Source organism: Rhinolophus sinicus, linkage group LG11 (assembly GCF_036562045.2).
Source record: "Rhinolophus sinicus isolate RSC01 linkage group LG11, ASM3656204v1, whole genome shotgun sequence".
Classification (NCBI taxonomy): domain Eukaryota; kingdom Metazoa; phylum Chordata; class Mammalia; order Chiroptera; family Rhinolophidae; genus Rhinolophus; species Rhinolophus sinicus.
The window spans coordinates 70928129-70951365 of record NC_133760.1 but is presented as its reverse complement, the minus strand read 5'-3'; the positions used below and the strand labels follow the sequence as shown (position 1 = coordinate 70951365).

The window sequence follows — 23237 nt, the reverse complement described above, 5'->3', positions numbered from 1 at the left end:
AGTCACTAAGAGCAATATCCAGAAGTGGCACACATCATTTCCCCTCCCATTTCATTTTCCAGGCCTTAGTTACTTGGGTCATCAATATACAAAAGAGTTAACAAAACGAGGTCTTCCGTGGTGTAGCCATGAGCCCAGCTAAAGCTTTACTACAATGGGAAGAATGGATATTGGCCAAGAACCAGCAGTTTGTTATAAGCTGATCTGCAGAATGTGCAGTGCCTAAGAGGGAATTAGTAAGCAAGAAACTTAGCCAAGACACTCTTTTAGAATGCAGGGTAAAAGGTCATAAAAATTAGAAAGAATGAAGGAATATAAATAGACATGGAAGACACATACAGACATTCCAAAATATATCTGATACACATTCCAGACAGCATGAAGAAAGTTGATGATAGAAATTACTCAAAATATAGCTAAGTTAAGTCAGACAAAGAAAGATAAATACTGTATGATTTCACTTATATGTAGAATCTAAAAACAAAACAAAAAAATGAACAAAACAGAAATGGACTCATAGATAACAGAGAACAAACTTATGGTTGCCAGAGGGGAGTGGGGTGAAGGGTGTAGGTGAAAAAAGTAAAAAAGTGAAGGGGGAATAAAAAGGACAAACTTCCAGGTATAAAATAAATAAGCCATGAGGATATAGTGTACAGCACAGGGAATAGAGTAAATAATACAATAACTTTGCAGGGGGACAGACAGTTACTAGACTTACCATGATCACATTGTAAGGTATATAAATGTTGAATCATATTGTACACCTGAAACTAATATAATATTGTATGTCAGCTATACTTTAACAAAAGAAAAAAATTTTAAATAGAAGGATATTTCCCAAAACTAAGGAAGACATGAGCTCCCAGGTAGAAAGAGTCCATCACCAAGTTTCAAGTGTTATCACAATAAGATTAGTAAGGATAAAGTGAAAATCCTAAAAGCTTCCAGAAAGAGGAAACAAAAAGCTGACAATGCGATTGACATCAGACTTTTAATCATATATAACTTAAAGTTATAAAGGAAAATAACTTTGAAAATAAGTTTAAATCTAATCTTCTACAGCCATTCAAACTAAAACCCAAGAATGAAGTTCATCCAATAGGACTTGGATGGATTACATCCCATGTGAAATCTGAAAGAAATACTAGGATATGTTGCAACAAAAACAACAAGGGGAAAAATGAAAGAAATGAGCAAAACTTTTCAAAAAAGTTATTAAGTTAAATATATCTTATTTGAAAAAAAATCATATATATCAATGTAAATATATAAAAAACAACCTGGTTATAATTCTATAGTAAATTATAATTTATATATATATATATATATATATATATATATATATATATATATATATATATATATATATAACATTTATATATATATATATATATATATATATATATATATATATATATATATATATATATATATATAACATTGTAATTCTAGATCAAATCCTCACTGGATACGAGGAATGAGGAAGGAGGAGAAGGAAATGAAGAAAAGAAGGGGCTGCTAAGATCCTTGACTTGTTCATGGAAAAGATAGAGCCTGATTAAATATACACTTGGTATAAAAAATGTAGGGGCATTAAAAATTCTTATGAGTAACCACTAGAAAAAAGGTAATAAACTACCTACTTCTGAACTACATAAGAACAAAAAAAGGAACAAGAAATGTTTACTAAAACCAACAAAAAGAAGGAAAAGTTAGTAAAAGGATAAACAAACAACAGGAATTAATAATAAAAAACAAAATGAGATGGCAGGAATGAGTACAAAAATATCAGTAGTCTCACATAATAATATAATCTTGCTTAAAACAAGAAAGATTTAAAATAAATACTAAGCATTGAACTCAAGAAGCTCAAAGACAAAATAAACCTAAGTAGAAAGGAATCAGTGAAGATAAAAAGAAATTATTAAATGGAAATTTACTCCTTTTACTGGCTTTTCACCCCTCCCTCTGTTTACAGCTCACATCTCACTTCTGTCTCCCACAAAACCTCTCCCACTTTTCAAGATTCTATGGGGTACATTGATCTGGTGCTTGGCAGGCATTTAGATTTTCACTTCTTCTACTCAAGGAAGTCAGTTAACACTTCTCCATCTGCTTTGCAACTTTAAAAAAAATTGACTGACATTTACTCTTCTCTCATGTCTTCTCTGTTCCTGTATTTTTATACTTTTTTAAAAATTCTTTTAATATCCTTTTATTGGGGCTTGGAAAGTGTTGTAGAGACCTTCATTTCCCCACCTGGTCTCTATTCTCTCCTACTTCCTTATTAAGAAAACCTCATTCTCATCGAGGAGCAACAATATAAAACTTCAAAAATGTATTTATCGCACACCCGCAGCAGGGATAGTCACGTGACACAGTCCAGGTCAAAGAGACGTAAGTGGAAGTCACTGAGTGGGGCTTTCAGGGAAAACTCGAGAAGGTGGCACACATGGGACATACTCCCTTGACTTCTCCCTTCTTCCTGCATAGGATGCAGACATTATGCTGACGGTGAATTAACCATTTTGCCATCAAATGGCAACAAGCTCATAATAAGAATGGAATGGAAAGGTAAAAGGAATTTAGGTTCCTCCTGACATCACAGATCCACCATCCAAGCCTTGCAAAATAAAGAAGTAAAAATTACAAGGTGTGATCAAAAGATACAGTGAATGTTTAAAAAAAGAATTTATTACAGCAAAAGACACACTGCCATTAATCCACCTCAAAATACTCCCCCTCGCTTTGAACACGCTTATCCCATTGTTCTTTCTGAAGCAGTCCTGGACGTTGTCTTTCATGAGTGTCTTTACTTCATCCTCCATCATGACAATGCTCCCTGTCACATGTCACTTCTAGTACAGCAATTTCTGTCAAATAAAAACATTACGGTGCATCCTCATCCACCTTATTCACCGGATCTGGCTCTTCCCCAAAGTCAAAAATCATTCAGGCTATCAAGGCAGCCACGACAGCACAACTAAAGACACTCACAAAAGAGGACTTCCAGGACTGCTTCAGAAAGTGGCAAGAACGATGGGATAAGTGTGTTCAAAGCAAGGGGGAGTATTTTGAGGGGGATTAATGGCAATGTGTTTTTTACTGTAATAAATGTTCTTTTATTTAAACATTCACTGTACTTTTTGATCACACTTGAAAGTTTAGACTGAGTAAATAAAAATTTATCTGGCTGGAACAACAGGTACTAACAAAGTCTGCTACAAAGTTAATAGGAAACAAACTGAACTTGCCTGAACTTGGAATGCATTCTCCAATCCACATCTGGATCCATTAGCAAAGAGTGGCAGCTTTTATAGCTCAGGGAATTTAGGCACAATTTCTGATTAATCATTGCCTGACCATTAAACTATGCTAAACTAGGGCAACACTTAGGAAGCCAGACTTACAAATAAAAAAGAAAACAATCAAAAGACTTAAAAATGAGCAGAGATGTAAGTGGCTGCATTCTGTGACAGAGACAGACTCTAAAGAAGGGTTTCTCTGCAATGGCACTACTGATATTTTGGACCAGATAATTCTTTGTTGCAGTGTGGGTGTGGTTTCCTACACAATGTAGGATGCAGAAGATAGCAACCCTGTCATCTACCCACTAGATGACAGAAGCACCACCCCCCAAGTTGTCATAATCAAAAATGTCTCTGAACAGTGCAAATGTCCCCTGGGAGGCAAAATCACACACTCCCAGTCAAGAACTACCGTTCTAGTTAACTAATTCAAGCAAGTCAAACAAATAAACTAAACAAATACACATTAAACAGATATAACACCAATCCTTGGAGTGAACGGGGACAGGATAAAGAGCTGTTATAAGGAACAAGACAAAGAGTTGTTACAATATAGTATCAAAAACGTCCAGTTTTCAACAACAAAAACAAAAAAATTATGAGACATGCAAAGAAAGAAAGACAGTATGACCAATATAGAATTAAAAAAAAAAAAGTCAGTAGAAACTGCCTCTGAGGGGTCCCAGATTTCGGACTTACCAAAGACTTCAAAGAGCTAAAGGAAACAATGTGCAAGAGTTAAAAGAAAGACGACAATGATTCATCAAATAGAGAATATCAATAAAGAGATAGAAATGATAAAAAAGAGAACCAAATGGAAATTTGGGGGGTTAACAGGACAAAACTGAAATGGAAAATCACTAAACAGGCTCAACAGCAGACCTGAACTGGCAAAAGAAAAAATAATGCACTTAATAATAGATCATTAGAAATGTTCCACTCTGAAGAAGAGGGGGAAAAAAAGAAGGTAAATGAACAGAGACTCAAAGACCTTCACAACACCATGAAGCAAACAAGCTTACATAAGAAACACAAAAGGGAGTTCTTCAGACTGAAAGATTACACTAGATGTTAGTCTTAACCCAAATGAAGAAATAAAGACCACCAGAAAAGATAAAAGACAACTACGTTTTCTTCTTTCCTACCCAACTTATTTGAAAGACAACTGCATAAAACAATGATTATAAAAGCAGTATTGGGTATATACAGCGTAGTATTATTCTGTAGTACAAAGCAATGGAGTAGTGCTAAATGTTACGACACAGATGAGCCTAGAAAACATGATGCTAAGTAAAAGAAGTCAGTAACAAAAGACTACACAGTGTATGAGTCCACGCATATGAAATGAATATGCAAATCAGTAGCAGCAGAAAGCAGGTTAGTGGTTGCCTAAGGCAGAAAGGATTGGAGGGAAACGGAGTGCTTACTACTAGGTGCAGAATTTCTTTCTGGGATGACAAGAATGCTCTGAAATTGATTGTGATAATAATGGTAGCACAACTCTGTTTATACAGGAAAAATCTTTGAATTGCACATTGTGGGGCGGCCGGATGACTCAGCTGGTAAGAGCACGAGCCCTGAACAAGAGGGTTGCTGGTTCGATTCCCACATGGGGCCAGTGAGCTGCACCCTCCACAACTAGATTGAAGACAAACAGCTGCCACTGAGCTGCCGGAGGGTCGGCCGGATGGCTCAGTTGGTTAGAGTGCGAGCTCTCAACAACAAGGTTGTCAGTTCAATTCCAGCATGGGATGGTGGGCTGCACCCCCTGCAACTAAAGATTGAAAATGGCGACTGGACTTGGAGCTGAGCTGCACCCTCCACAACTAGATTGAAGGACAACTACCTGGAGAAACACACTGTCCCCTGTCGCGTCCAGTGCAACATGGGCAGTGAGGGTGTGAGAAGGGGTGGCTTGGGTTAAGTTTTTAAGAAAGAAACAGAGACTTAATGCAGTTAAGTCTCTCCAAAGCCCAGGGGTCTCTCAGTCTCAGAGGACTGGAGCCCAGAATAAGGCCTACTGAAGGTTTTTATTGATAGGTATACAAATACAAGAAAGTAACATTGTTTCTTACACGGTCTGTGGGACTCATGCATCATAGCAGAAAAACGTTTATTCCAATCACCCTTTGTCAGTCAACAGCCGAAGCACAAGGGCCCATGATGTCTTAATTAAGGTATGTACCCTCTCAGGGTCAAGTCTCTCATATTGTAACAGCTCCATTGGGATAAGTGAGAGAACTGATCTTTATTGTCCTCATGACTTCTCTCACAAACAGGTGCCAGGGAAAAGCAAGAGCCGGCAACAGCTTTTCCCAGGCAGGGGGAAGGGGAGGCAAGGCTCCTTCCCATATTTTTCTAAGGCAGCTCATTGGGGGTCTCCACTTGGTTCCGCCTGGCTTAGGTTGTATCTCCCGTGAGATATCTTACCCATCTTTGGCTGCAAACCATCTTTTGGGGACCAAACAGAGAGACATAGGTGTAAACACAAGGATGGAACAGAGTCCCAGAAAGGCACAGTCTCACAGACTCTCCTTTCCTTAAGGAAAGACACAGGGGGACAGTTGGCTAGGCTGTTTGTTGTGTGACTACAGTCCCCCAATGTTCCCCAATAAAATTGAAAAAAAAAGTATACATTGTACTGAAATATAGGTTTTAAATTGACAAAAACAACAAAAGAATTAAATTGGCATACTAGAAAGTATTTAACATAAAAGAAGGCAGTAAAGGGAGAAAAGAGGAACAAGAGAGACACGACATCTAGGAAACAATAGCAAAATGGCGGATATAATCCAACTTTATCAGTAATTATTAAACATATATATATTAAACCCTCTGTTCAAAAGGCAGTTTGTTAGACTGGATAAAAAGACAAGATCCAAATACGTGCTGCCTATGAGAGATATCCTCTGGATTCAAAGTCTCAAATAGGTAAGTAAAAGGATGGAAACATGACCATGGAAACAATAACATAAAAGAGTTGGAGTGGCTAGATTAATATCAGAGAAAATGAATTACAATATCCTTTTAGTTTCAGTTAGTGTCGCGACCTCCCTCGGTGATGCTACTGTCACACAAGGACTAAGGCCAAGGGACAGAGGACACAAAGGAACCACACGAAGCTTGGGATTCCCTAACAGAAAGGGAAGGATTAGGAGCATTTCGGATGCTGGTTCCTTATACTGAGGAGAGACTGGCGACCAAGACTTGCTTGTACTACCAATAAAATACGATTCTCACTGACAACGATTCTCTCCTTAACCAAACTCTAATCAGGCTCCTCTGAGATCTTTTTCAACTACACCTTGACGTTTGGGTTTCTGTGTTCGTTCATCTTTGCTAACTCAGTTTACCAGAATCTCCAGGCTCTATATCTGATCGCTTTCAATATTTGATCAGGTTCCTCATCTCCCACCAACCCCAAGAAGATGCCTAATCACTCTGGCCCTCCTTCAGCAAAATTCCTGTTAGGCTGGTTTAGCCAGAATCTCCCTTTACACCTCATGTTTCCTCTTAGCAACTGTCCGTCCACTGACCCCTACCCTGCTCCTTGGCTACAAATTCCCACTTTTCCTGTTGGATTCAGTTGAGCCCAATCTCTCTCTCTCCTGTACCACAAAACTCCACAGTAGCCCCTCTTGAATCAAGTCTGCCTTACCATCTTTAATAAGTGTTATGAACAAGTTTTTCTAACAACATTCATGTGGGCTCTTCCTCAAGCCAGGGAAACACACACAGACACACACAGAACGATTGATTCAGACATTTAATTTTTAGCATTCACCCATAATAACAGTTACCTTACCGCTGCTAATCTTTGAGCATGGTATTCCGCTGCTGAAAAATATTTTCCTGGGGTTACCAGTTTATCAGTCATATTTGATACATACACACCAATCTTAGTCATCTGTGTGGAGGTTGTATTTGTAGTTTGTTGGAGCTTTTTTCTCTGAAAAACTGTCTAAAATACAAACATAAAAAGTTTAAATAAATATACACTACACACATATGAGTAAAGAGCATATTTTGCTACATACTTAAGTGAATTTTATTATTTTAATTGCCATATAATTCCTTAGAAGGTTTTATTTTAGGGAGGCACACAGCATAACATTTGTTGATTCTGTAGCTTCAAAAAACTACATTGAAAAATAAAACTATTACCTGGGTGTCCCTACAAAATATATTGCATTTTTCAAGAGTCTTCTTAGGTACGGTTTGTGTTCCAGCATTGTGATATTCTATTCCTGTCATTTTATGTCTGAATCCACCAAGAAATGGTTTGTGGAAGTCGGATTTTATAATCTCAACAGTTACCTGCTCATACTGATCAATGCCTGAGGACAGAAAACCAAGCATGAATGGAAGTTCAACTCCAAAATGACTCCAAAATACTTTACCTAAAAGACCTCAAACAACTAACCAGTTTGCACTCTGACAGTTATGACTTGAGAAGCATCATTTAATCCATGTATCCCTTTGATTGGATAGAGATCTGGAAGTGTGGAAAAGATTTCCACTTGGACAATATCTTCTGCATTAATTCCATGTTGTAGCAGGGTCTCGTTATTTTTAAGAATCGTTCCTAAAAATCAGATAAAATTGTAAGAAGTGTCATAACAAAGACATAACCGTATGCACTCATTTTAAGGAGGTAGAAAACATCAAAGGCGCTCACATAAACACATGTTGTTTAATTACCAAATATTGACTGGTATCAAAGTATTGATGGACAGTGGCCACCTCTTGTCATAATGTTAGTGCAGAAAACTCCACAATGGAAAAGTTCGAGTGGTACTCCTGAGCAAGAATTTGGCATTATAAGTAAAGCTACAACTCTCAACTCATCAGAAATGCACATGTATAATAACCACGCAATTCTATATATATTCAAAACAATTTTTAAAACATTTCTGAGCAAAATCATATTCTAAACACTGACTCTCTAAAATATAACAATGTGTCATATGTAAGCACAGGACATATCCGTATCAGGGAAAACCCGATTATATTACTATCCAGCCCTCTTTCCAGCAAAAAAGTATATACGCAGAATTCCAAAGAATCCCTTCCTTTCTGTTTCTACAATCAGAAACTCATGTAAATTAATTCATGCCAAGGTGGAGCTAAGCCTCAGTTTTGTGCTAAAATAAAATCACTTTATTTTTATATTGTATTCCTTCAACTTCTACCTCTGACCTGTTGGTTTATTCTATAAATGGACTCTAATTTTGTTTCTTTATTTTAAGGTGTACCACAAGATGTATGGTGCTGGCTGCTGTTTTGGGTCATAGAAGCTTTACTGATAGAATCTATATCAATCTTCTAAAGTATGGGCTCCCTAAAGTACAATTAAGAATTGAACATAGCAACGGTTTTCTTATACTCATTCTTAGAAATATAGCAAATACCACTAGCCCTTTTAAACTACATTCAAGAAAGTACAAAGATCTTTTGAGTTTCAATATACCGTAAATTCTTTTTTTTCTGTTTTGTTTATTTTGTTCTTTAGAATCCACATATAAGTGAGATCATATAGTATTTGTCTTTCTCTGACTGACTTATTTCACTTAGCATAATACCCTCCAGGTCCACCCATGTTCAATCCCTAAATTCTTAATTTAAAAAATTGACATGAATGTTATACAGGTTTTGCGATAGGTTGAAATAATGGCATTACAATATATTCATGTCCTAATCCCTAAATCCTATGACTTACCTTACACAACAAGAGTGACTATAGATTTTATTAAGGATTTTGAGATGGAGAGATTATCCTGGACTATCCGATGAGTCCTAAATGTAATCACAAGTGTCCTTATAAGAGAAAGGAAGAGAGAGATGTGACTACAGAAGAGATGATATGCCAGAAGCAGAGATTTGAAGATGCTATGCTGCTTGCTTTGAAGATGGAGGAGGAGCCGGGAACCAACGAATGCAAGGACTGCAACTCTAGAAGCTGGAAACTGCAAGGACACCGACTCCTCCCACCAACCTTCAGAAGGAAGTTTTACTCTGAGGGAAACTGATTTAGGATTTCTGACCCCCAGAATCATTAGAGAAATACCGTGTTGCTTTAAGTGACTAAACCTGAGGCTAATGCTTACGACAGTCACAGGAATCTAATACAATCCCAGAGCCCTCTTCATTCCTCTGCTAGTTCCCATAGGAGGCTCAGTTCCACCAAAGCTGAACTCCAGTTCTAGTACCGGAGGAAAGCACCTCTCTTAGCGGGTGGCTGACAGAGGATGCAGCTTTCACTGCTGCTACGGACAGAAGCCTGTCACACAGTGCTGGTGCCCAGTACTTACACACACAGAACAAAGACCATAAAATGCAAAGGAAGAGGTGCTTAGGTCCCACTGGCAGGCTACTCCCGTCTCAAAGTGCTCTTTCTTCTCCAGTTTAGAACTTCACCTTATACTTCATGCCCAGTAGTTTCAATCTCCCTCTTTGGAGTCATACCTATATTTAAATTCAGACTCTTTTTAGCTGAATTTTTAGCTATGTGAATTTGCACAAGTTCCCTGAGCTTTAGTTTCCTTCTCTCAAAAAAAGTTCATAAAGGGGCCGGCCTGGTGGCTCAGGCAGTTAGAGCTCCATGCTCCTAACTCCGAAGGCTGCCGGTTCAATTCCCACATGGGCCAGTGGGCTCTCAACCACAAGGTTGCCAGTTCAATCCCTCGACTCCCGCAAGGGATGGTGGGCAGCACCCCCTGCAACTAAGATTGAACACAGCACCTTGAGCTGAGCTGCCGCTGAGCTCCCAGATGGCTCAGTTGGTTAGAGCGCGTCCTCTCAACCATAAGGTTGCCGTTCGACTCCCGCAAGGGATGGTGGGCTGCGCCCCCTGCAACTAGAAATGGCAACTAGAAACGGCAACTGGAACTGGAGCTGAGCTGCGCCCTCCACAACTAAGACTGAAAGGACAACAACTTGAAGCTGAATGGCGCCTTCCACAACTAAGACTGAAAGGACAACAACTTGAAGCTGAATGACACCCTCCACAACTAAGATTGAAAGGACAACAACCTGACTTGGAAAACAGTCCTGGAAGTACACACTGTTCCCCAGTAAAGTCCTGTTCCCCTTCCCCAATAAAATCTTTAAAAAAAAAAAAAGTTCATAAAAATAATACCTACCTCACGGGATTGTTGTATGGATTGAATGAGAACGTGGTAACGTAGGCACCGCATTTTGTAGACGGACGAGCACACAGTAGATGCTCAATAAATTAACCATCATCATCAACATGATCATCATATTATCATTATCACTATTTAAATTTTAGCTTTGGTTCCCCAACCAAGATTTAATAATCAGTTGTTTAGTACACAAATATTATACTATTAGAGCATATTCATTATAATAGTTTTCGGAAAATAATTTTGAAATTAAACTGATTGTTTTTCTCTGATTTGACAAGGAGGGGGACCTTGGTAAGTAATGGTTTACTACATTTTATTGAGTGCTTAGGATTTTCACACATACACACACAAAAAGTTATTTCCCTGGAACTGTTTTGTGGCACCTTTATAAGTTAATAACAGAACTTTTTAAATTAAAATATGAGGATTTGTGCAAACATTCTGTAGAAACATTTATTTAGCTATATTAGTCTGATTAAGTCCATCACTGGTACAGAGACTATATCCTCTCATGAAGAAAGCTAATACAAAGTGGGCTGCTAAATACTAGCCGCAAAATATAAACTTGAACCTCATGGATATGTCAATTGAACTTAACATATAGAAGAGACTGACAAGATATCCCATTTTCAGTCCTCTTCTTATTCTATACATGCTCATTTATCCTTTATTTTTCTCTACCTCATTTCCTCCCATTCCTCACATGGAGTCTTCTTCCAGCCACACTAAATTTCTTACCACTTCCCTCAAGTCCCAGATTTTCTCACCTCGCTGGGGCTTACCACTTTTGCTAAATGAAGCTTTCTAGGATCTCCCAGTTTCTTTCCTCCCTGTTCACACAGCTTCCTGTGCGTATCTCCATTAAAACATTTACACACTATGTGGCAACTATTGCATGCGTCTTTTTCCTTACTAGTTAGTTAAACAACTTGAGCACAGGGATTTTGTTTCATGTTTCTTTATATCTTCAATTCTTAGCAAAGTATTCAGAACAAAGTGCGTCCCCGATAACAATGTCTTGAATGAATGCATGCATAACCATAATATAATGTTCAAACAGTAAATATCACGATAGTTTAACGAAATCAAATTTACACGTAAAACTAAAGAGGTCTTGATAAGTTTTATCAGCCTCCAAACTTACCTGCACATCTTATCTGCAGTACGTCAGCTGGGACACTTAGTTGGTTTGCAAAATGATCCTTGAGGTATTTTAAAAAGGTGTCAATTCTAAACTGCATTATAATTTCCTGGCCCACAGGAAGAAGTACAACTTTTACTGCAGGAAAAAAAGAAAAGAAAGAATCATAGTCAAAGGTCAGCAACCTACAGCCCACAAGCAGATAAAAAATTATGGGACAATTTTTAATGACATAGAATGCAGTTGCTTCTGCCACGTTCCCCCACCCCATTTCAATGGTAAGAGTTACTCTTCATTTTCCATAATGAGAAGTGACAAACATTCAGTTGCAACCTTTGGTTTTGAAAACTGACTTCAAATCTCAAGAACTGAACACAACTCCAGCTCCAAGTTCAGATCTCTTCTAATTCCCTGGCATGAGGGTCGGTGCACATTCAGGATTACCTCCTCATTCAGAATACCACAAGAAATAGAAAATAAAGCTACACTGCTTTGAAGGATCCCAATATCTGCTACATGTTACTCAGATATAAACATAGAAAACATCTCAGAAAACCAAGCATGTTTGTGTAGTGTGTACCAGAAAAGGGGACCCTAACACCTGGAGGGCCCTGAACTTAGAAATGAGCATGACCTGTGCACGCCCCACTTTATAAGACAAGAAATCAAGACACATTAAAAACAAAGAAAAACTGCTATTGTAGAAAGATTATCTGTTCACAAATTATAGGAAGGAAATACAGTATGTGAAAACTAATTCTTATGGGGTAAACTTTCCTCTTTTAGATCTTGCAGACTTTAAATTTTAATGGAGAAGAAGTAATTAGTAAGATGGAGTATAGAGTACACACTGTAGGCCAAAAAAGTGTTGTGTATTTCTCGATGCCTGACATGACAATTTTCATCAAGCTAAACAAGACATCTGTTGGTAATTCCAGGATGATATTCAAATAGGCATGGCTGATGCTAAGGTACTTCAAAGTTGTTAAAACTTGTTTCACAGTTCCCTGTCAACAGAAAGAACACCTTCACAGATGTTACATTATCAAAAGGCTACTTTAACTGTTTTTGGGATTCAAAATTCAATGATAAATATATTTTAAAATTTTCATAGCAGTGGCTTCCTAAGCTTTGGGAAGGAGCAGGGCGTTAGGGAATGTGTGAGTCTCAGAAACTATAGGACCAAGACAACTTTTTAAACCACCAAGTGTTTGATACAAGCTATAATATCAGGGAATCCCAGAAATATGAATAAATGGAGCCCAAATTGACACTGAATAATTATGGGAAATTGAAGAATAACAGTTTCAGTTATGTATAACTGAGCTTGACTAATTTCTTCTCCTTCCTCCTTTTTACGCTTTACTTATGTGCACGTATCACACCAGGGTAAACTACCCCACTGGATTCAAAAGCGACATTTTACCAAACTAAGCTGCTGTTACTGCTGTTAACCGATGGCCCATGTTCTCCACCCTATGAATGGAAACTCTCTCAAAACTTGGGGGCAAGGGGTAGGAGCAGTCAGTTAACCATGCACGCAGGATGGTTCCCTGTGTAACGCCTTCTTGCAGCTCCCCCTGGAGCTTTACCAACAATGTAGTAGTAACTGCTACATGCCATCAACATCATATCCTTAAAATGAACCTCTAATGAAAGACAGTAGCTTTTCTGAAGATAAATATAAGGTAACATTACACAGAAATTTGGAACTATGTACAAGCAACATGGTTTGTGGAATGAGCACTGGATAGGAAACTAGGAAGTCTGAAGTTCCTATCCTACCACTTGCTAGCTGGGTCCAATTAATTCCAAACTGGCATGCAAACAAATTACTATTATACTCAAGAATGTGTCCATCTTTTCCCAAGCTCCCTACACATTTTTAAAACCTATGTTATTTGGGAAAAACAGATAAATATCCTTTAAAATTTAAAGATGCTCACTTATTTAAGGAGAGTAGATACTGGAGAATAGACAAGCTTCCTACATAGTTAAGAGATTTCAAGAGGTATAGCTAGAGAAGTTTGGTGGATAAAGGGAAAGTCACATCAAATATAAAATAAATCTTTAAGCAAAAACAAACAAGAAAAAGCAACCATTCTTCAAAATCAGGGAAACAAATAGCTTTATCCTGTCTTCCCTAGGTAATACCTGTCGCTAAGGAATGTTGCATTGATGTTTTCAGAGATTCCTTTACAGCCTTTATTTTATCCAGAAATGTCAGATGATAATCCTCTGATTGCTGTTTGGTTGACTGCATTGCATTATCCAATTGACTTAGACTGTGCCTTTCAGAATATACTGGAGAATCCAAAACTTGTTCAGGTAACATAATCTCTTCCAGAAGATGTTCTTCATCATTTATCTCCGGGCTTGAGGCGCTCTGGTCATTCTGCGCCTCTGAACGCGCTTCATGGCCCCCACCAGATGGTTCTGGTTCAGACTCATTGTCTTCAGTTTGATCTGACTGGGTGAGGTCTTCTGAGGGAACTGGAATAGTGATCGTTTCATAAGCACCCTCTCTTTTTCCTGTCACATCAGGAATATTCTGAGCAGTAAATTCTTCCTCCTGATCAGACATTTTCCTGAATTGAGAAACATAAACACTTTTACTGTACATAAAAACTTCTACACCAAATATTAAATTCATTGCTGGCATACAGTAATGGTCATAATATACTATAATGGTGCTCAGTACTTTTTAAAATATTGATTATCTTAGTAATGTCATCAGGTAAAAACATCAGTGAATTTTTAATAAGAACACGACAGAAAGTGAAAAAAGTATACCAGAAAGAGAAATTCAAAGCACAATGTGAGAGAAAGCTTCTGTGAAGGACATATTGAAAACTGTTTAAAAATATATTGTCATCTCTTCCTTATTCAGTAAATGTTTGTGAAAGAAGGACTTTTCGAATAACTGTTTTCTGAATACAAAACTAGCACAGGATTTATGCTCTGGCATTACAATTGATTAGAAGCTCAAGGAACGTGACAGTTCACACAGCAACTATATCCTAGGTAGTACACACTCCCTGAAGCAGCTTTGCTCGCAAGAGTGGTAGCAGACGTCTCCAATGACCTCTGCCCCCCAAAACAAAATATACCAACAAACAAATGTGGGTTGATCTTATAGCTGACTGGGGCCTGAGCTCCTGCAACCAAGAGCTTTGGCTCAGGAAACAGTGTGACAGTGAGTGTCCAAGGGCTGGGGTCAGGGTGGACCAGGGCGGCCCAGAACCAAGCTGCAAAGGCAGGAGCAGTTCAGAGGAGTGAGGAGGCAGCCAGCAGGCAGCTGCCAGCAGAAGCTAGCAGCCAGGAAGGGGGGACAGAGGGAGTGGACTCCAGGCTGATTTCTGTGGCAACCAGCATGGGGAAGATGAAAACTTGGAACAGTAGTGGGGGGCAGGGGGGTGGGAAGCTGTGTTTGGGGCTTCTACTTTACGCACAAATCCTTATGGAAAAAAATATTAACCTTAGTCAGTGAAGTTCTCTGGCTACTAGATGACAGACTACCAAAAAAAGAAGAGTATCTGGAATAAAAACGTATAGGTGTTGAATTCAATGAATTGAGTTGAAGAGAGAATGAGTAAACTGGAAAATAAATAAAGAGATTTTTATAGAGAATGCTTCAAAGAGATAAGGATGTGGAAAATATGAGAGATTAGAAGCCATAGAAAAGAGAAAAGGTACAGTATATTTTTCTGCTAAGCATATATCTTATTGTGAGCTAAGAATGGGTTTATATTGCTAAAATAAAGAAAACAAAGAATATGCAACAGAAACTGCATGTGGCCTGTGGTGTCCTTTACAGAAAAAGTCTGCCAGGCCCTAATCGAGCATATGTCAAATTAAAGTCCCAGAAGGAAACAGAAAGATGGAAGAAAAGAGATATTTAAAACGGTAATGGCTGAGAATTTTTCAAAACGGATGAAAAATGTAGAACCACAGATTCAGGAAGCACAACATAAATCTATACCTAACAGGATAAATAAAAATAATTCATAGCCATATACATTGTAATTAAATTATGGAATAACAAAGAAGAGGTCCAGAAAGCAAGCAGTGATAACGAACATACCACCTACTGTTTTGAATTATATTAATTTGCTGACATCAATACAGAGCAAAGAAAAGTAAAATCACTGCAGATTTCTCAGCAGAAAAGCAGAAGCCAACGCAACAACGTGCTAATTAAAATAAGACAACTATCAACCTAAAATAGTGCACACAACAAAACTATCTTTCAAGAAAGAAATAGAAACATTTACAAATAACTTACCACCAAGGTATCTGCTGTAAGGGAACTTCTAAAGGATACACTTGAAGGAGGAGGTAAATAGGCCCAAAGGAAATCTGAAGAGCAAAAAGGAAAGGTGAACAAATAAGTCTTAAATATATGGATAAACCCAAACAAATATTGTCAACACAAAATAATAGTAGAAAATTAAAATATTAGACAAAAGATGTAATTGGGAAGAGAAAGATGAGAATAAACTGTTTTCAAATCCTTATACTGTTTACAAAATTGGGGGATATGATATGCTTAACCCTTGACTTTGTTAAATTAAATATGCATAGTCAAAGTTCAAGTGCAACAAATAAAATAACTGAAATAAAGTTTTAAAATTCCAAGACAATAAAGAGGGGAAAAAGTGAAATAAGATAAAACTGAACAAAAATTCAATTTTTAAAAAAATTCAAGAAAGCTCTTAAGCCTTCACCCACAAAAAAATTTTCCTTTTGGTTATTTTCTCCCATAACAGAGATTATGGCCTGATTAGAAAGAGAGTATCATAAAGAAGCCCTAACTCCTAGCAATGGATTCAGCTGCCCTTTTTTGGAGTCTGAGGTAATGCTCTTGTTTCTATCTGTCGAGCCATCATCCCTCTAAACTGGCAAAGACGGCATCTTCTAAATCAGCAACAGCAACAAAATCAGAACTTCTGCTCAAAAGACACAACTAAAAGAAAAAGACAAGCCATAGAGTAGGAGATATTTTTTTGCAAAACTCATATCTGATAAAGGACCTATATTCAGAATATATAGAAAACTCTCAAACTCAATTAAAAAAATTTTTTTTTTAAATAAAAGATTTCAATAAGACATGTCACTGAAGAACATACACAGAAGGCAAATAAGCAGGGCCAGATCTAGGTAAGTGTGGTGCCTGCACTGAGAAGAAATGCCTCCTAAAATTTTGGACCTAGTTGCCTCAATTGCCTTACTCTAGTCCTGGCCCAGAGAATAAGGATGTGAAAATATGCTCAACGTCATTAGACATTAGAGAAAGGCAACTTCAAATCACAATGAGAATCCATTACACACCTATTACAATAGTTAATATATTTTTTTAGTCCAACAATATCAAGAGCTAGCGTCATGCAGGGACTCTGGTCCTGCTCCCTGCACAAGAACGCAGGATATGGTGAGGCCATAAAGGAATACCAATGGAGCCATGGATAGGGGGCTCATATCACTATATTCCTGCTGGCAGCTGGTGGAGACACAAAAGCAAACATCTGCCAGCATCCCAACAGGCGGTCTTCCTGCACCCCAGTCTCGCTGGCGGCCGGGCAAGACACAGGAAGTAGGATCCACACGATGTACAATCCGCCATCCGTGCTTGCTAACCCCACTTGCTAGCCGCAACCCGCCGTCTGCTTCTCTGCCAACCAATCAACCCCTTGCTAACTGCTATCCGCCCTTGCTAGTTTACCCACGGCAGTTATATCAGTGGCTAATGGCTAACCAGTGACAGCTGATGCCCACCCAGCCACAGCGGACGGCCATCTGATTACAGCTGATGGCCGTCTAATAACCGAGCCAGCACCTTTCCATGTGAGGCCGAGAGCCTGGAAACTGCTCTCTGGGACTCTGTCCCCACAGCTTGTGAGTATGAAGACAAGTAGCTTTTATACCTTGATGGTGAAAATGAAAATTGGCATAGGATTTGGGATAACTGTTTGTCAGTTTTCTTATAAAATTAAACATACACTTCATATTACTCAGCAATCTGTGTCGTTACCCAAGTGGAATGAAAAACTACATTCACACAAAACCTGTACACAAAAGTTTATAAAGGCTTTATTCTTAATCACCAGAGACTTGAAATACAAATGATCCTGAACTGATGAACGGATACACATACTGTGATGCATTCATAAAATGGAATACTATTTGGGGCGGCTGGATGGCTGATGGGTCCTAGAGAAACACACTATTCCCCAATATTCCCCCCCCAAAAAAAAGTATCCAAGAAACTTATCTTTTTTAAAGGACTATTACTCAACAATAAAAAGGAATAAACTGATACACACAACAACATGGATGAATCTTGAATTATGCTAAGAAGCCAATTCTAAAGGCTACATACCATCTGATCCAATTAAGTGAAGGAGCAAAGTTGTTGGTGAGCAACCGCCAGAGCTCCCGGGGTGAAAAAACAGAAACTGCCCCTGCCCCGTGTAAGAGAAGGAGAAACTGAAAAAAGAGGCAGACCACTCGTTAGTAAGTGGCAGTTTTAATAAGCTACCGAATTTAGGTAGGAGGCTTGTCTTGAGCAGCTGCAAAAGGAGTAAGTAGATCTCTGCAATCCCCACCAAAATCTTAAGAGTTTATATAGAGGCCTTAACCAGGCTGAGTTGTATACAGACCAGATGGTCTCAACAGCACATTACTCTCTCAAGAACTCTTTTCATCCTTGAAGCACCTGCTACTACAGGGCGGGACCAGTGGGCAGAACCTCCAAGCGACAGTGGAGGGAGTAAGGAACCTCCAATTCCTCCGTCCAGTTCCAGGGTCAACCCAGTCACATCCTCTTGATGACCTCCAACAGCACAAGCCGGTATGTATAACAGTGTTACAGGCACCACTAGTATATTCATACATGCACAGACTTTCTCTAGAAGGTGAACTGGAGGACGACGCGGTGGGGGAGTGCGTGGGGGGAAGGCAGATTTTCACTGTTCATTCCTTCTGCTGTTTCAACTTTTTGTCAGGTTTATGTATCATCTATTCAAAAATAAATGTTTTCATCTTTAAAAATTGTTTAAAAAGGCAAAGCGGTCTCTATGATTGCATACAGAAAAGTCCCCCTTTCACCAACAAAGCATGATGTCACTGACAGATCTAGAATGTTAGTGTAAGCAGGAAGGCAGGGATCAGTTTTGCCTTCTACCAAATAGATGTGTGAGTTTTAAAGGGTTTTAAGCGGTAGGGCAAAGACCACGGGTGGAGAGGAGGGAGAGAGAGCCAGTGAGGCAAGTCTGTAAGCCCCCTAGTTACTAAAGAATGAAAACGGTCACCATGGAAGGCTGAACATTTTCTAATGCCAGGTCTGGGTTACACACACATCTTGTTGCTACACTATGAAGGTGAAAAGCCCTAGGGGTGGGAGGGGAGGTACGCCTCCTAGCTCGCTGCTGCTGCTGCTTCCGAATCCCAGATCAGAGCTGCGGGGCCAGAAATGGAACCAAGAAAGAAGGGATGCTGTGCACGGATTTTAAAGTACAAGTGGCACATTCCCGACGAGCCAAGCAGTCCCGGGTCCAGGCGGGAAAAGCGCCCGGCACACAGTCCTCGGCATCCACTGCTGCAGACACTGACTCAAGGCCGGTCTAGGCCGAGCCAGCAGAGGGCAGCCAGGATCTGTCCTCCTACCTGACCAAGAAACGCAGCTACGCCGGTCGCAGTGCTTCCTCAAGCTCCTAGAAAGCAGCGTCCGCCCTCGGAGTCTGTTGCCGGCGGTATCCCAGCAACGACCGTGGCACCACCTCCTCCCGCCTCCGCACCGCTCCCGCGAGACGAGGCGTTTCCCGCGCTGGAATGGAGGGGGCGGAGCCAGGCGGCGAGGGGCGGAGCCAGGCGGCGAGAGAGGGAGGGTGGGGCGGGGCAAGGGGCGGGGAGAGTTGTTACCCACTCGTTAGACCTGTTACTGGACCCCTTCTAACACTTGTGAAAGGGCACAGTTCTCCGAGCCAAAACTGTGTTTGCCCTTACAGATATAAAAAAATCAGGATTACAGAAAATATAAATATGAAATGAGAGGAAAGACTGACAAAGGAGAACACAATACAACAGTCGGTACCTACCTACTTTTGTTAAATTTAGAACTTGTCTCTTGACTTCCTGGCATCCAAAGAGAAAAGGGAGACAGGAGCTACTAAATAATTCCTCTTTTAAGTCAGGAGAAGCAAAGCTTTTGTTAATCACTAAATTATAAAGGTTTTTTATTTTCCTATCACTATAAATTATTCAACTTGAAGTTTTTAAACTATTGGGGGAAAGTTATGTTCCTATTGCAAATGTAGTAACAAACATAGTGTCTATTTCATAATAATAGCTAACATTTATTATTTGTTACTAAGCACTTTATATTTCTAATTTAATCCTTACAGTGATTTTAAGGAAAACTGTAATTAGCCCCACATTACTAATGAGGAAAAGGTTTAGAGAGGTTTAGTGAGGGAGCCAGGATTAAACCCAGCAGTCTGAATCCAGAGCCTCAATTTTAAACCACTATTTGTGCTTCCTTGTTTAACATCCTTTGCTATTTAAAAAGGTTGTAAGGTTAAGTAATAAAATTAAAAATGTTGTCACATATAGTACAGGTCCATCACTCCTTCATAATGTTCAATGTCTTCCCTCCTTTGTATCAATTCTACTGAAATTGTGTTCTCATCTCCCATAACTTCCTAATGTCCAATGTCGTTTTTTCAGTCATCCTACTTTAATATATACTAGAAAAATACATATTATAGTCTCAGATAAAACTGGCTTTAATGACTTTAAATAAAGCAAATGTATTTAAATCACTGCATGAATCCATATTTATGAAGACCAGACAAAAGGAGGGAAAGGACCATTCAGATAAACACTAGGTTTAATCTTTCATGGGTAAAGCAAGTGTGATCAGAGGTGTGCAGACAAGTGCTTCCAAACACACCCCCACCCCCATCTCCAAAATCACAATATCTTAATTTTACTAGTAATGAGAATTCCATTGGTTTTAAACACTCACCTTTCTGGGTCTCCTCTTTAAAATTTATCATCCACTGCCCTCCATATTAGGGACAGTACGAAAAAAACTAGGTTTAGGCATAGAGGCAGAAGATGAAAGGAAGAAAACAAGGTGGTAAAGAACTTTAAGTACTTCAGAGTGTTAAATGTGACTAGATACCCACGATATGTTCACGTTTTATGTATAGTTTTCTGTGAGATGATTTTAAACAATCACGTGAGCCTAACTTAATTGGTAGGCTTCCCAGATAGTCCATTCTGGTTATTACTGTAGCATATCAAAATCACACACCTACACAAATATATACTGTAGTTAATTGCTTACATAAAATGAATGTAAATGCAAGCTGAAAACAACCAATAGGAAAAACTCTCCATTCTAAAAGTGGAAACGTCATTTTATATCACTTTCCATTTACTTTTCACAATAAACCTATACATTTTCTCAGGATTTATTGCCCCAAATGAGTTACATTTATTTCTCACGAAACATGTCTTTATTTATCTCAGCACTTATTTACAAAATAAACATTTCTCTTAATGTGATTTTATTTTTACAAAGATGCTACCTAGTGGCTTTATGAAATCAAGCATATCAAAGTATTTCCCATTGTTACTTCAGACTAAAATGTATTTTGATATAAATGAATTAGGAAAAAATATTAGAATTTAGAAAACCAAGGACTTCAAATTATGCTTTGGAAATTATCTATGTGTATTAAATTTGGATCATGAGCTTGTTAAGAGACTGGAAATAGATAGTATATCCATAGTCCCTTTTCTAAAATCATAGGGACAGATGTTTGAAAATCGGGATTTTTCCCATTTTTGAAAGGTGTATTCTGTGACACATTCAGTCAGTCTAGAGAAGTAGAATCAGAGAAGCAGAATCAAATACATTAATAGTTATGTGGCAAAATATATTCATATTCACATTAAAGTATGATAAAGACCACTAATAGCCTTATGTCAATTCTGGTCAGACTTTACGTCCAATGAGTTATGAAAAAATATTCTGTTTTCAACATATTTGGAGTTTGGAAATTAGATAGGAAATTTTCAATCTGTTTTACCCTGAGAAAAAGAACCAACACTCCTGTTACAGGAAAAGGGAAAAATAAAAACAGTAAAATGAAATATTCTATCATAAAATAGTAATGTTTATCTTTATAAATGCCTAAAAAGTTTGTCTGGAAAAAAAAAAAAATATTTGAAGATCATGAGAAATCCCCCCAAAAAAAAAAATCTCTGCAATGCTTTTCATTTACAGAGTCATATACAGAAAAAAACCTATTTCACCATAAATTACATTTAAACACACTGCAAAAAATTAGCTGGTAATATAAACCTAAAGATCTCTGAAAATTCATTATTAGCAATGCATGGCAAGATAAATTTGAGTTCTACAGCACATTCAAAATCTTTTTTTTAAACTTGGTTTTCTTTTCTCTGTGTGATGTCACGTTCCCTTTCTCTGCCCGTGTTGTAGCACATGTTGACATAGCACCATCCTCAGCCCAGATCCCTTGTGACTCTTTTGAACACTGTCAACCCTCATCAGACATGTATACTCCTATGAGTAAGAAACAAACTTTCTTTGTGTTAAGACTTTGGGATTTGCAGGTAGCCTATGCCAACTCATTACTTTTCTCACTACTTTATTTTCACTAACTAGGTTTGGCTTGTTACCTGTAAAGAATGGAATAAATTTCTCCAGTACCCATCAATAATTCAAATCCCATGTCACATCACCACTTTGATTTCTTGTGAATTTTTAAAATAAACCTCTTCATCCTCTTCTAAATTCCTATCTTCTCATTTACTTTTTTCCTCAGAGTATTACTATTATTGTAGCACAGGTTGTAATCCCATTGAGAGCCAAGTTTTAAAGGAAATTCTGCCCTCAGATGCAAAAAGCATTCATGGTTCAGCGACTTAGCACTTTACCCCAGATCCTTACAATACACTTGTATGGGAGGGTTCTTTCACTTCTGTTTCTTTATATTAACTATGGAGGCTGGGAAGAAAAAGCTGGTATTAGCCTATATGTGCAAATTTTCTCATACACAATATTGTTGGTTTTCTCCCTTTGAAAAAGAAAGCATGAGGCCTGATATAGATAACTGGGGAAATGGCATACGAGCTCCAAAGTCAACTCCTGTTGGAGAACATGTTAAGGAAGGTCTTGCAAGATTGGAGGTCTTGGTTTCTCAGAATAGTGAAACTGAACTCGTGTCTTCATAGAACTCCTGGGAAAATGGAAGAACACAGACTATCTATCTGGAATACCACTGTGGCTGTCAGATGGAATTAGAAGAACTGGAACAGTGGGAAGACCTCTTTGAAATGCTTGCTTAAGCATCAGGTGAGGAAACATAACCTCTAAAGACAACAGGGCAAGTTTCCACTGTAGTAAGTCCCAAAGTCAGCTACTTAAGAATCTAGATCTCCATTTGACAAAAGACTGGTTTCTTTTTATCTGGTATCCTAATCCTCATTGTTGTGCGTGCAAATAAACCTGCTTTGCATTATAACAAAAAGCTCAGCTTCACCTTGCTCACTGCACTTTAGGATTAGAAAAGGAAGACAATCAGAATAAGCGTCTTCCATCAC

At 38.4% G+C, this 23237-nt stretch overlaps 1 protein-coding gene across 4 annotated transcripts in view; it reads right to left on the bottom strand.

The window, feature by feature from the left end:
* IQUB (IQ motif and ubiquitin domain containing) overlaps positions 1 to 19458 on the bottom strand; it is a 50906-nt gene extending 31448 nt beyond the window's left edge. The window contains exons 1-8 of one of the 4 annotated variants that reach the window (XM_074315656.1): positions 19266 to 19458; positions 17980 to 18086; positions 15886 to 15959; positions 13755 to 14188; positions 11604 to 11738; positions 7735 to 7896; positions 7476 to 7648; positions 7117 to 7272 (exon numbers count right to left, since the gene is read on the bottom strand). In XM_074315656.1, coding sequence (XP_074171757.1) covers positions 7117 to 7272; positions 7476 to 7648; positions 7735 to 7896; positions 11604 to 11738; positions 13755 to 14188; positions 15886 to 15959; positions 17980 to 17982 — 1137 coding nt within the window. In that variant the 5' untranslated portion in view covers positions 17983 to 18086; positions 19266 to 19458. Of the gene's footprint in view, positions 1 to 7116; positions 7273 to 7475; positions 7649 to 7734; positions 7897 to 11603; positions 11739 to 13754; positions 14189 to 15885; positions 15960 to 17979; positions 19237 to 19265 lie in introns of those variants that run through there. The other 3 variants (XM_074315657.1, XM_019750074.2, XM_019750075.2) reach the window with 3 other exon arrangements.
* Positions 19459 to 23237: the final 3779 nt, after the last annotated feature.